Below are 11,333 nucleotides of genomic sequence, written 5' to 3' on the forward strand. Positions count from 1 at the left end.
AATGACTATTATAAACCGAGTTTATAATAGTACTAACCTATATATAAGTCATAACCTACCAATAAACCTTTCCTGTTTATCGATCGCTACCTTATTTCCAGAATTTAGTGAGAATAAATGAGTCATTAAAGTTGATAATATGTTTTTATTACTTATTACACGTCCTTTTTTCACTCTCATTGCTAACTTCTTCAGCTAACATTATATAATTACTGTATAATTAAACAATACAGAGTGGCTATAGTTTATGTTTAATTGTTTTATTAATTTTTTACTTTATATTATATAGATTTCCAGTCTTTAAGTGCAGACACTCGTAGAATACAAGCAGAAAACTTTATGAGGCTTTCGGTCGGGCGCGAACACACTACCAACTACCACTTTTTTTGTGGTTTTAAGTGAAGGAGAGGACAGGCCACCCTCATGAAATAATCAGTAAAATGCATTAGAATAATGAATCATCTTTAAAGAAATAAATTCGGAATAATATTTTATAATTCTTTACGATTAAAGTTCTATACAAACTCATTAAATACTTTATGGCATAATAACTACAACTTATTGCTTTTGGTCAATAAAATATAATGTATCGAGACAGGAAATGATCATCAAATGCCTGAAATTATATTTATTTTTACCTGAATATTGTTTTACTTATGAGAAGATTTAAAAAGAAAAAAAAAGTGCATAAAAGTAAATCACAACAATCTTCTATATTTTAGATAATTAAACATCGAGAAAGAAGGCAAAAGAAAAGTTTTATTTGCAATTATCTTAGTCCTTTAATTACTTTCCATTCTATAACAAAGTCTGTATCTAAGATTCCTTCGCTTTCTCTTAAGAAGATAATTAGTCAATAAATTTTCTACCGCTCAAAGTTTAAAAGGACTCGAAACTTTTTCAAATTTTATTTATAAATCTATTGTTTCCACGCTCTTCTTATCACTATAAACTTTTATCCCTTTTATCTTCCATCCGAGCTTTAATCAGGGATTATGTATTTATTATCTTCACATTTGTCGTTATTAAAGACAAGATAAAGCAAAAGATCAAAGCTAGAAAATACATTCTGTAATAAATTACATAGAAAATTACCAGAAACTTTTCTAGGTAATGATTTGACTTACAAATTAGATCTACCGTTTTGTTCTGTAATAGAGATCTAGTCCATAAGCCGAAAATGAATCTCCATACAGATGATATATTAAATTATATTAAGGTTATAAATAAAATACTAAAGGATAAGACTGGAGGAACACAAAGGACACATTATACGTGAAAAATAATTATCAAAACTAGTGAAATAAATCTTACAAGAAAGTTTCATCCCATTATTGAATGAAAATTTACTTTAAAAAACGTTATTCTGTAGTAGTATTTGAGTTTTATCGGTATAAAAGTGGTCACTATTGGCGAAGTGGATAAAACACCGAACACTTGTAGTCGCGGGTTCGTATCTGACCACGTGTCCATAAGAGATCTTTCTTGATAGTTCGCCCAAGTGTTGTGTTACCTTTATATTTCTTTTATTTTCATATATACAAGACAATAGAGAACACAAATACAGATAATAGGGGGTGAAGAAAGCTTTTAATCCTGTTCTAATTATATTGACATGTATTTTTAATATATTTAACTATTAATTGGTCGATAATTTAAGTACAAGACTATTTTCGGGAGTTTTATAAAATGTTGTAAAAGAATTTCCTGTAAGAAAACCCATTTCCAACTGAATAAAATTTTGTTTAAGGTAGTTGAAAATTGTCAAGGTCTTAAGCCCGAAAAGAATTTGTGGATTTCAATTTTCCTTCCACTTTTATAGCTACTTGTTTCAACAAAATTCTTTCTATTCATTAGAATTTAACACTTCTATTGAATATTTTTTTGATAATTTCAATTTTATTTTTATTAAATTACTGTTAAATATTATTGAAATTTAATTATTAATAATACCCCTCATTACTACATAATTCTTATTGTTTGAGGTTCTTTAGTATAGCTCCGTGCTCGATTTTTAATGCCAACTTTAAAGAACAAATAGTGGCAATACATTGAGGTTTATATATATATTTATATATATATCGATGTAGAGCTACTATTATATACATAATATATGCCTGAATAGTATATAGATATATAGATGTGTATAAGGCATATAACTTAAAATACAAGCTTTGCTAAGAGTCTGGACCGAGGATGCTGTAAAATGTCTTTATATATATTGGAAATAAAATAATTATATTATATACAGTATATTACACGCAAATAAATACAGGGTCATTCAAACAGAACACACAAAGGACACCCGAATGGACACATCTGTCACGACTGTGTGCACATACATCGGATGTTTGCCATGAATGGAAGGAAAGCATTCAGTAAATGGCACTTACATATATCATATTATATAATTTATAATCACTGTGCAATAAGGTAAACCTTTCTGTAAATATATTGGAATTTTTGGATTCGTAGGTAAGACAACACAACACATAGGCTATTTGCCAAGGGGTGTGCCTCCTGGGAGGACTTTCTATAGGAAAATGATCCCATTTAAGTGTTAGACAGGTGAAGAAAGTTCAAAATGTTTAAAATAAAATTCAATAAACAATTTACGGCATTATAATACGTCGAGTAAAAGTCTTGGTTAACTAATTTATGGACCACCCTACATATCATACGAAAGAACATAAATATTTGTCGTAACAATTCCATACAATTAAAATAAACTAGAAAAAAATAATAAATAAATGCATTTATACGTGCTGATTAATACGTAAATCACGTTGATTGAAGTTACAATTCTAAAACTTAACTTATTGTGGAATGGGCTTTGTTTAAAATAAGATTTTTCGACAGACCGCACACACTTTAAATGGCAATATTGCAGTTTTCATACACGCAAACGTTATCGCGGGGTTGCTTAACCTCGTATCAACTTCGTATTGTGTGCTCTTGCCGGAAATTTATAATTACATACTTTGTAATTGCTTCAAAACTAATATTTTGCGGTACATTAATATGATGTTGCACGCATTTTGTACATCAACTTAAGGTTTCTGAAACTTCTCCGTTCTCTTTTAAATTAATTATACGATTGTATATCATGTAAAATATGAAATAAATAGGTTGTATGCCCTGCAACTGCAATATATTCTAAATGATGATCGATTAACGTTTGTTTATTTGTACGAGGCAACGTGCGAGATCCCCTCGGCAGATCGAATGAGGAAACTGGTCCTATTTAGGCCCTAACTCCCTATTCTATGAAGAAACTAGTCTCTATTTAGGTGCTACAGACGTGAAGAAAAACCAGAAAACTCCATGAGCGTGGTGTTATCTACTCGTCCACTATGGGCCAAAATATCGACTAAATTTCATATAATCTCAATTTTTCTGATAAATTATTACCCCCTCAAGACACCAAGAGGGTCATTTTTAATCGAACCCGTTACGAGTTTGGTCAAGCCCAATGGAGTGGCTGGGTGGTGAGGAAAGAGGTCCAAAAATTCTTGGGGTTTTTTGACCAACCGAGCTCGATCCCGGATCCCTCAGAGCGGTAAGGTATTGATGACTATAGTTAATACAGTTTTGTTTTTTTTCCGTTATTGATCTTCCAGACATTCTTAATAACAGTCATAATTGCCCAATTACAGTAGAATAGTTCCTCATGAAAGATATTTCTGATAATGAACAGATGAAAGACTTAATTACATTGCTTCAGGTAGCGTATGCTCAGTGAGATTTTCTTAGTTAAATGTCAACTAAAACTCGATTTAGTACACGAAAATTCTCCTTTAAAATTTAATTATAATTAACAATAAAACTGTTTATAAATATGCACGTTCTATATAATTAGCATATATGATGTATGCTGATTATAAGTGTAAACAACGTTGCTATACAGCATTAGATTACTTATCTACCAAAGTAAACTACATAAAAACTAACTTATAAACTACATAAAATGGGTTATTAATGTGTATTTTTAAATTAATTTTCATAAAAACTGAACAATTTTAAGTAGTCTGAAAGATATTCGTTGTACCTCGACTGTTTACATCGACGAATACTTCGCAACGTTTCACTGGATGCTGTTCTTTAGGGTGGAAAGCATGCATGGCTTGATCTATCTTCTTTAACATAAATTAAATAGTTTTAATTACAATTTATTATTGACTTAACTAATGGATAGTTCATGCATATCAGAGCTAAAAATTTCAACTAATTGTATTTTATAGAGAAATGGTAGGAAAGAATTTGTAATTTTATATTTTTTTAGTGTAAAAAATCAAAGATCCATCCTATTTTTCTTCTAAAAATTGTAAGATATATTTATTCCATAATTAGATATAAGAATTGATTTGTTACAAAATTAAAATATGTATTAACAATTTATTTAAAGAATTATTCTTGGTGCGTGATGCACAAAAGGAAAGCATTCCTGCAATATTAAATGTATTATTGACTGTACTACTTTGTTATATAATACGTAGCAATTTACAAAGGTTATAAGAGGAAACAGGGAAATCTCTACTCGATACCTGATTGTTATCCTGGGGAATTTCTTAAGTGATAAGAGAAATCAAAAACTAAGTGCAAATTTTCCTTATTTCATTGATTTCACTAACGTTTTTTAATACGAAGACACGGGTAAAAGAAAAATCAAACAGTTAAGTGTAAATTTAATAAAGGCACGAGCGAGTAGTTAAGAATTACATTGGATTAGTGGGATAAGGCAATGCGACACACGGGCGATCCGCCAAAAAAGCAAAACTTTTATGAGGGAATTGGCTTCTATTAAGATGCTAGACACGTGAAGAAATCCCGTAAAATTCTACACGGTCAGGCACGAACCCTCGATCAACTCAGTGTTCGGTAGTGGATATCGTAGTTAAGATGTTAGAAATAAGTTAAAATATTCAAATTCCTAACAAAAGCATCAATTAGTAGCATTACGTTTGCGACACGAAAACAAAGAAAAGAATAAAGACTTAAGTAGTAACTCCTGCGACAAGATTTTTTTCATGGGACGTGTGTTTTGTACAAATAAAATAGTTGTAGCTTACAGAGCCAAAAATGCCAAAGTGGCGAATTTTGGTGCAATTTTTGTTTTTACAGAAATGTCTTCCGAGTGACTTGAAATGTCACCATACAAATGTGACTAAATTTGTATTATTAAATACCCATTATCGTCACTGACGTTTATCTGTCTGTCCTTCCTCGATTTCGAGAACGATGATCGGCACGACTCTTTTGCTAGCAGGAAAAATCTGATGTACAGGGGCGAGTCATTACTAATTTGAGGTGTGGAGCATATATTTTACATTAAATAAGTTTTAAAAAATATTATTAAAAGTTGCATCCTGGCATTGTGACGATGTCACGATAAACAATTGCTCGTTGAAAAACAAAAAAAAAATTAATACTTTAAAATAAACTTTTAAAAATACTTTTTATAACTTACAGAATTAAAAGAAAAGGTGTTTTCCTCGCCAGAAAAAAAAATTTAACTTATTTTTATCAAATCCCTGGACAAGTATTAAACAAAATAAAGTGTTTCCTTTGATTTACTGAGTAAGTTTTTATTAGGTTTTGCTTCACTTTGGTCTGTCAAAACGTTCACATTTGCTGTCTTAAAATAATCCAATTTTTCAATTGTGTTGTTGGAAATGGTCACAGATTCTTTCGTTTTCGGATATTTTCTCCCAGTTAAGGAAAGAATGATCATTTCAGCGATAAACTTTTAGCAATCTTTAAGCGAAAAAACAAAAATTAGAAAAATTTTCTTTACTTTTATAACTTTTATTTTATATTATTAAATTTAAATTACTGTTCAAACAGGGCTGGGTGTAATAAAATATTTTTATGGGGTGCTTTAACCGATATTTTGTATATGAATTATTTTGTTTTCTGTTTATTATCAATGTTCTGTACGAAGAATTCTAGTTACTTTCATATCTAATGGTTATTCTGATAACTTTATTACATAGTTATACGGTTGTTATGATATGTATCGTTATTATTATGTTATTTATCAGACTATTTCTCTTATAACTTTAGATTTTGACATGACACCAGAGCATTAACCCTGTCTCCAACAAGAATTAGTAGTTATTATTATTATTTTTGGAAGATATTTTGAAATTAATGAATGTATAAGCGTTTAAACAACCAATTCCTTCGTTATGATTCAAATCTTCTCCAACCATCCATTTTATTATCGGTACATTATATTGAAATGGCTTCAAATTATGAATGCTCTTAATAATAAATTTCGGATTTTATGATTTAGAACGTCGTAAAATTATCGATATTAGAGAATATTTAAATATAAATTATCTTTAAATCGATATTTTATTATCATTTCGACGATCAATCATTAAATTTACTTGATTACTTTGTTAGTTGAATGTGAGGAAGATTTGAAAAACTTCAAATTTAATTGATTTAAATTATTTACTCCGCCAGTGACCGAGTGAATAACACTACCGAACACTGGTGGTTGGTCGTGGGTTCGCACCTTATCAGTGGACTAACCACGTGGAATTTTCTTCAAGTGTCTAACACCTAAAAAGGGAGTCTTCTTCCATGGCAGATCGCTCGGGTGTTGCTTTAACTTATCCCATTAATCTACAATTTATAAAGTATTTACATTTTCTTTTCTTAAAGAAATTGAAGAATCAAAAAATTTCATTGATTTAAATACTTACGCGAAAATTTCATGAAATTCACACACGAGAGATCTGCCGGGTTTGTGAGGATTTCTGTGGTGAACTGACCACTTTATAGTTGTTAGACATGTGAATAAAACCCGGAAAACTCCACGTGGCCAGCCTGTCGGTCAGGTACGAACCCGTGATCAATTTTTAGTAATTCTATTCACTCGCCACTAATGGGCTATAAAATGTCATTATTTGATAACGTATTTAATGATTATTACATTACTTTTCATGAAATTCTGTGTTATTATGTAGAATATATAATTTTTCAACTGGTTAATTACATTAAATTACAGCAATTACTTAAAATATTTTATGAATTTCAACACATTGCATCTTTTTAGGATTTTTTAAAAATTTACTAATATTACTTTTGTTAGAAAAAGTATATATTGACAAATATTCAATCAAGCGGAATCTTTTCACAAAATTTCAAGTTAAATCTATAATTAAATTTATTTTTTTCAACTGGTTAATTACATTAAATTACAGCAATTACTTAAAATATTTTATGAATTTCAACACATCACATCTTTTTAGGATTTTTTAAAAATTTACTAATATTACTTTTGTTAGAAAAAGTATATATTGACAAATATTCAATCAAGCGGAATCTTTTCACAAAATTTCAAGTTAAATCTATAATTAAATTTATTTTTTTCAACAGATAAGATGCTTAATCAATATTATTCAGGAAACTAAATAAAATTTTCTTGAAAGTTGTTCTTTCAATCAATACTTTGACGCGGTTTTTTAATAATTTTTTCCTTTTTTTCCCCTTATAACTAGAGGCATTATTCACAGATTTAATTTTAGAGAAGTAGAAAAGAATACCGTTGCTGCAAATTGTAAGATAGTGTAATAAGATTCTCTCCATACTATTTACATTAAAGGCACTGAAAATAGCCTGTTTACTTTGTACAAATGAAGGTTTCTTTCTTTTCCTGAAACTATTCATTATATCAAACTTTCTCGTCCACATATAATTACTTTATTGCATTAAGTTGTTATAAAATAAATAAATTTTTAAGTGAAGCTAATCTGAATGCCATCTCTCAATTGGTGGATTGGGATCACTGTGATGATTGTTCGAATGGGAGTCATTTATATTTTATAACATTGTCGATATAATGTGAAGCACAGTCTACTTCATACTATCCATCAATTCCAATGTTCTAGATCCACCAGTAGCCAAGCAGACAAAACTACTGAATGCTAATGATCAACAGACTGGTCACGTGAAGTTTTCCGCATTTTATTCACGTGGCTAGCATATAAATAGGATTTAGTGTCACGACACATGTCAAACTACATATATTCATTGGTTTTATTAACTCGGCTACTGATGGGAGTTTAGTTAGTTAATTCGCATAAACAATTTACACAGAACACTAACGAGTTGAAGAATATTGGGTGTACAAGTAGAGTAGGGAGGGATGGAGGATTAAAATACAGAGAAAAACTTGTTTTAAAAAGTATTCTCTGTTTAAAATATTAGTTTACAATACAATACATTTAATGGCTTCAAGTTCGTGTTCTTAAAAGAAAATTAGATTAACACTGAACACTAGTAGTTGGTCGCGGATTTGCTCATCTGTAGACCGGCCACATAAAGTTTTCGGTGTTTTCTTCACGTATCTAACACATAAATAGGTGCCATTTTCCTACAGAAAATTCTCCTGGGAGGCATCTCGTTTGATCCTACGTAGGAGTAATAAAACTCAGGATCCTCCACGTGGCTAATCCTTTGGTGAGGTTCGAACCGCGACCAGTCTACAGTAGTTTTATCGATTCGGCCACTGGTGGGCATTTGTCATTTTCGCATCACAAGTCCACACAGCGGAGTGGATGGTTATGTATTAAAAATTGCTGTATAAGTTTTTTTATTTATGTTTTTAAATTAGGAATTTTTATTAGTAAATACTCGAAACATTTGCAAATTTCTTGATATAAATGCTAAATATATTTTCTTCATAAATTTTTCATGTTCTCTACAATATAGAAATTTATATATTCATTTCAACCGACGGCCAAATGGATTCGCTACAATAACTCATAATTGAAATGACATATATTGTATTATAAGTTATTTAAATTTTAAAATTCTTATGCTAATTTTATTATATAACAAGAGAAATGTTTATTTTTCAGGTGTTTATAATCAAGCGAAGAAAAATCAAAGTGAAGCGCTTGATTGCCGATAATGAACCAGGAGTTTTTTTGTTGGCATTTTCAATATCAGTTAGTTTGCTTGAATATTCGGTGACCTATCGTCTACTACAGCACATACGAAACAGAAGAAGATGGAGTCGGAAACAACTACAGAAATAATCACCGAACACATAGTATCATTTGATGATAGCATCAATAGCACAAACATATCAGAGGAATCATCATATTATCTAAATACACCTTTTAATCTGGTTAATGTTTCGCGGGACTTGCCATTCCGTTACGCTATGCCTTTGTTTGGTTACATCATGCCGTTTTTGCTTCTAGTGACGATCGTTGCCAACACCTTAATAGTCGTGGTGTTATCGCAGAGGCACATGAGGACACCGACTAATTTAGTACTCTTGGCCATGGCAATTTCCGATATGTTAACACTGTTATTTCCTGCACCTTGGTATTTTTACATGTATACACTAGGAAATCACGCAAAGGTTCTATATCCACCATCTGCCTGTTACGCTTATCATTGCATGATTGAAATTTTACCCAGTTTCTTTCATACGGCTTCTATATGGTTAACGTTATTGTTGGCTGTACAAAGATATATTTACGTATGTCATCCGACTACGGCTCGTACTTGGTGCCAAGTGCCCAAAGTTCTAAGAGCCATGGTTTGGGTGTTTATATTTTCTCTGTTTCATCAATCAACTCGCTTCTTCGATAGAGAATACTGTTCCATAAAATTCCCCGTAAATGGTGAATTTCATTGGCGGTGCGGCTTTCAAACGGCGCGATGGGTGAGAGAATTTGTTACAGAAAATGCATATTTTACGTTTTATTACGGTTTTCGCATAGTGTTTGTACACATTGGTCCCTGTACAGCTTTGGTCGTCCTCAACGTGCTTCTATTGAAAGCCCTTAAAGAAGCGCAGAGAAAACGTGAAAGATTGTTCAACGAGAATCGTAAAAGCGAATGTAAGAAATTAAGAGATAGTAATTGTACTACTTTAATGTTAATTGTCGTAGTGACTGTGTTTTTGGCAGTCGAGATACCGTTAGCAGTCACTACGCTGTTGCATGTCATGCAGAATGCCCTCGATTTAAACATTGCGGATTACAATGATTTGAACGCAACCATTTTGTTTACAAATTTTTTCATCATGNTGAGAGCTGTCATACACAGTTGGCAAGAAAATATACAGAAGCGTTCTGTCTGTTGGTGACATGATAAGAACTGAGTTACTGTATGGAGAGAGAAATTGAGTATTAAGTTGTTTCTCTTTCTTTTATAAAATGTAATTAATTACCGCATTTTCTACTTATTTAAAACTTGTAATTAAAATAAAATCAGTTCTATTTGATTTGGCACATGTTTGCGCAAACAAATTACTCCGAATGATTTTAAGTTAGTGAGTGTCTTTCAGGAAAAACTAATTAAATTTTCTAATGTGTCTTTGATAGAATCACGTCTCGATTAGTTACTTATACGTCCTTATATAATTATTTAACTATGAATGTATGAAGTTCGGCGTTGAAATACTGAAATTTACGAAAATTTTCAAAAAGTAAATACAAATATATCAATATATATTATAAATTTTGAAATTTCCTAAATAATTTGAAAATTATTGCGTATACCTTATTAATTAACAGATATTAATTAGATTTTAATGGACTAAAAATATTTATTATTTTTTAAATTGATAACCAGTAAATCAAGTAAAACTGGAGTTAGATAGATGACCAGCATGGCTCTGCTGCTTTCGGGAAAAGTATGATTTACAGGGGCGAGACATTACTAATTTGTGGTGGAGAGCGTATATTTTAAATGAAATAAATTAAAAATATGATTAAAAATTCCGGTATTGTGACGATATTACTGTAATTTTTACTCGTTATTACTTAGAAAGTATACAACACGTAGATTAATATTTACCAAGATTTTCTGTAGATTAAATCTGAAAACATGGCGTATAACTTCTCTATATTGCTTGAGGCTCACTACTTAAGAAACTCTGATTAAATTAAAGGAGACCTTAATAAAAAAAAGGAAATTTCTGTATGTTTTTTCATGAAATTTTATGGCTTTCAAACAATAATGAAAAATTCATTACCCATAAATGGCATAATTACAAGATCAGGAATTATTGAAAAATATTCATTTTATTTTTACTTGAAAATGTACGACGTATATGACTTTGTTATATACAAGAAATATTTGATCTGAAAATATATTGAAAATGTAATTTTGTTTTTATTAAAAGTTTAGAAAAATAAATAACTTTAATGTAATTTGAATGTAAGAAAATTTAAATATAAATCTAAAAGATGCAAAAATTTAAGTATTATAACGGAGTTTTAAGTTGTTTCTCTTTCTTTTATAAAATGTAATTAATTACCGCATTTTCTACTTATTTAAAACTTGTAATTAAAATAAAA

The 11,333-nt window shown here is 30.3% G+C and overlaps 1 protein-coding gene across 1 annotated transcript; it reads left to right on the forward strand.

Annotated features, from left to right (window-relative positions):
- Window positions 1–8,879: 8,879 nt before the first annotated feature.
- LOC111616400 (sex peptide receptor-like) lies at window positions 8,880–10,117 on the forward strand. The gene has a single exon (XM_023357819.1). The coding sequence runs from the start codon at window positions 9,026–9,028 to the stop codon at window positions 10,115–10,117; it is 1,092 nt and encodes a 363-aa protein (XP_023213587.1). The 5' UTR covers window positions 8,880–9,025.
- Window positions 10,118–11,333: the final 1,216 nt, after the last annotated feature.

Source organism: Centruroides sculpturatus, unplaced genomic scaffold (assembly GCF_000671375.1).
Source record: "Centruroides sculpturatus isolate CEXI.00-Female unplaced genomic scaffold, Cexi_2.0 scaffold3308, whole genome shotgun sequence".
In the NCBI taxonomy this organism is placed as follows: domain Eukaryota; kingdom Metazoa; phylum Arthropoda; class Arachnida; order Scorpiones; family Buthidae; genus Centruroides; species Centruroides sculpturatus.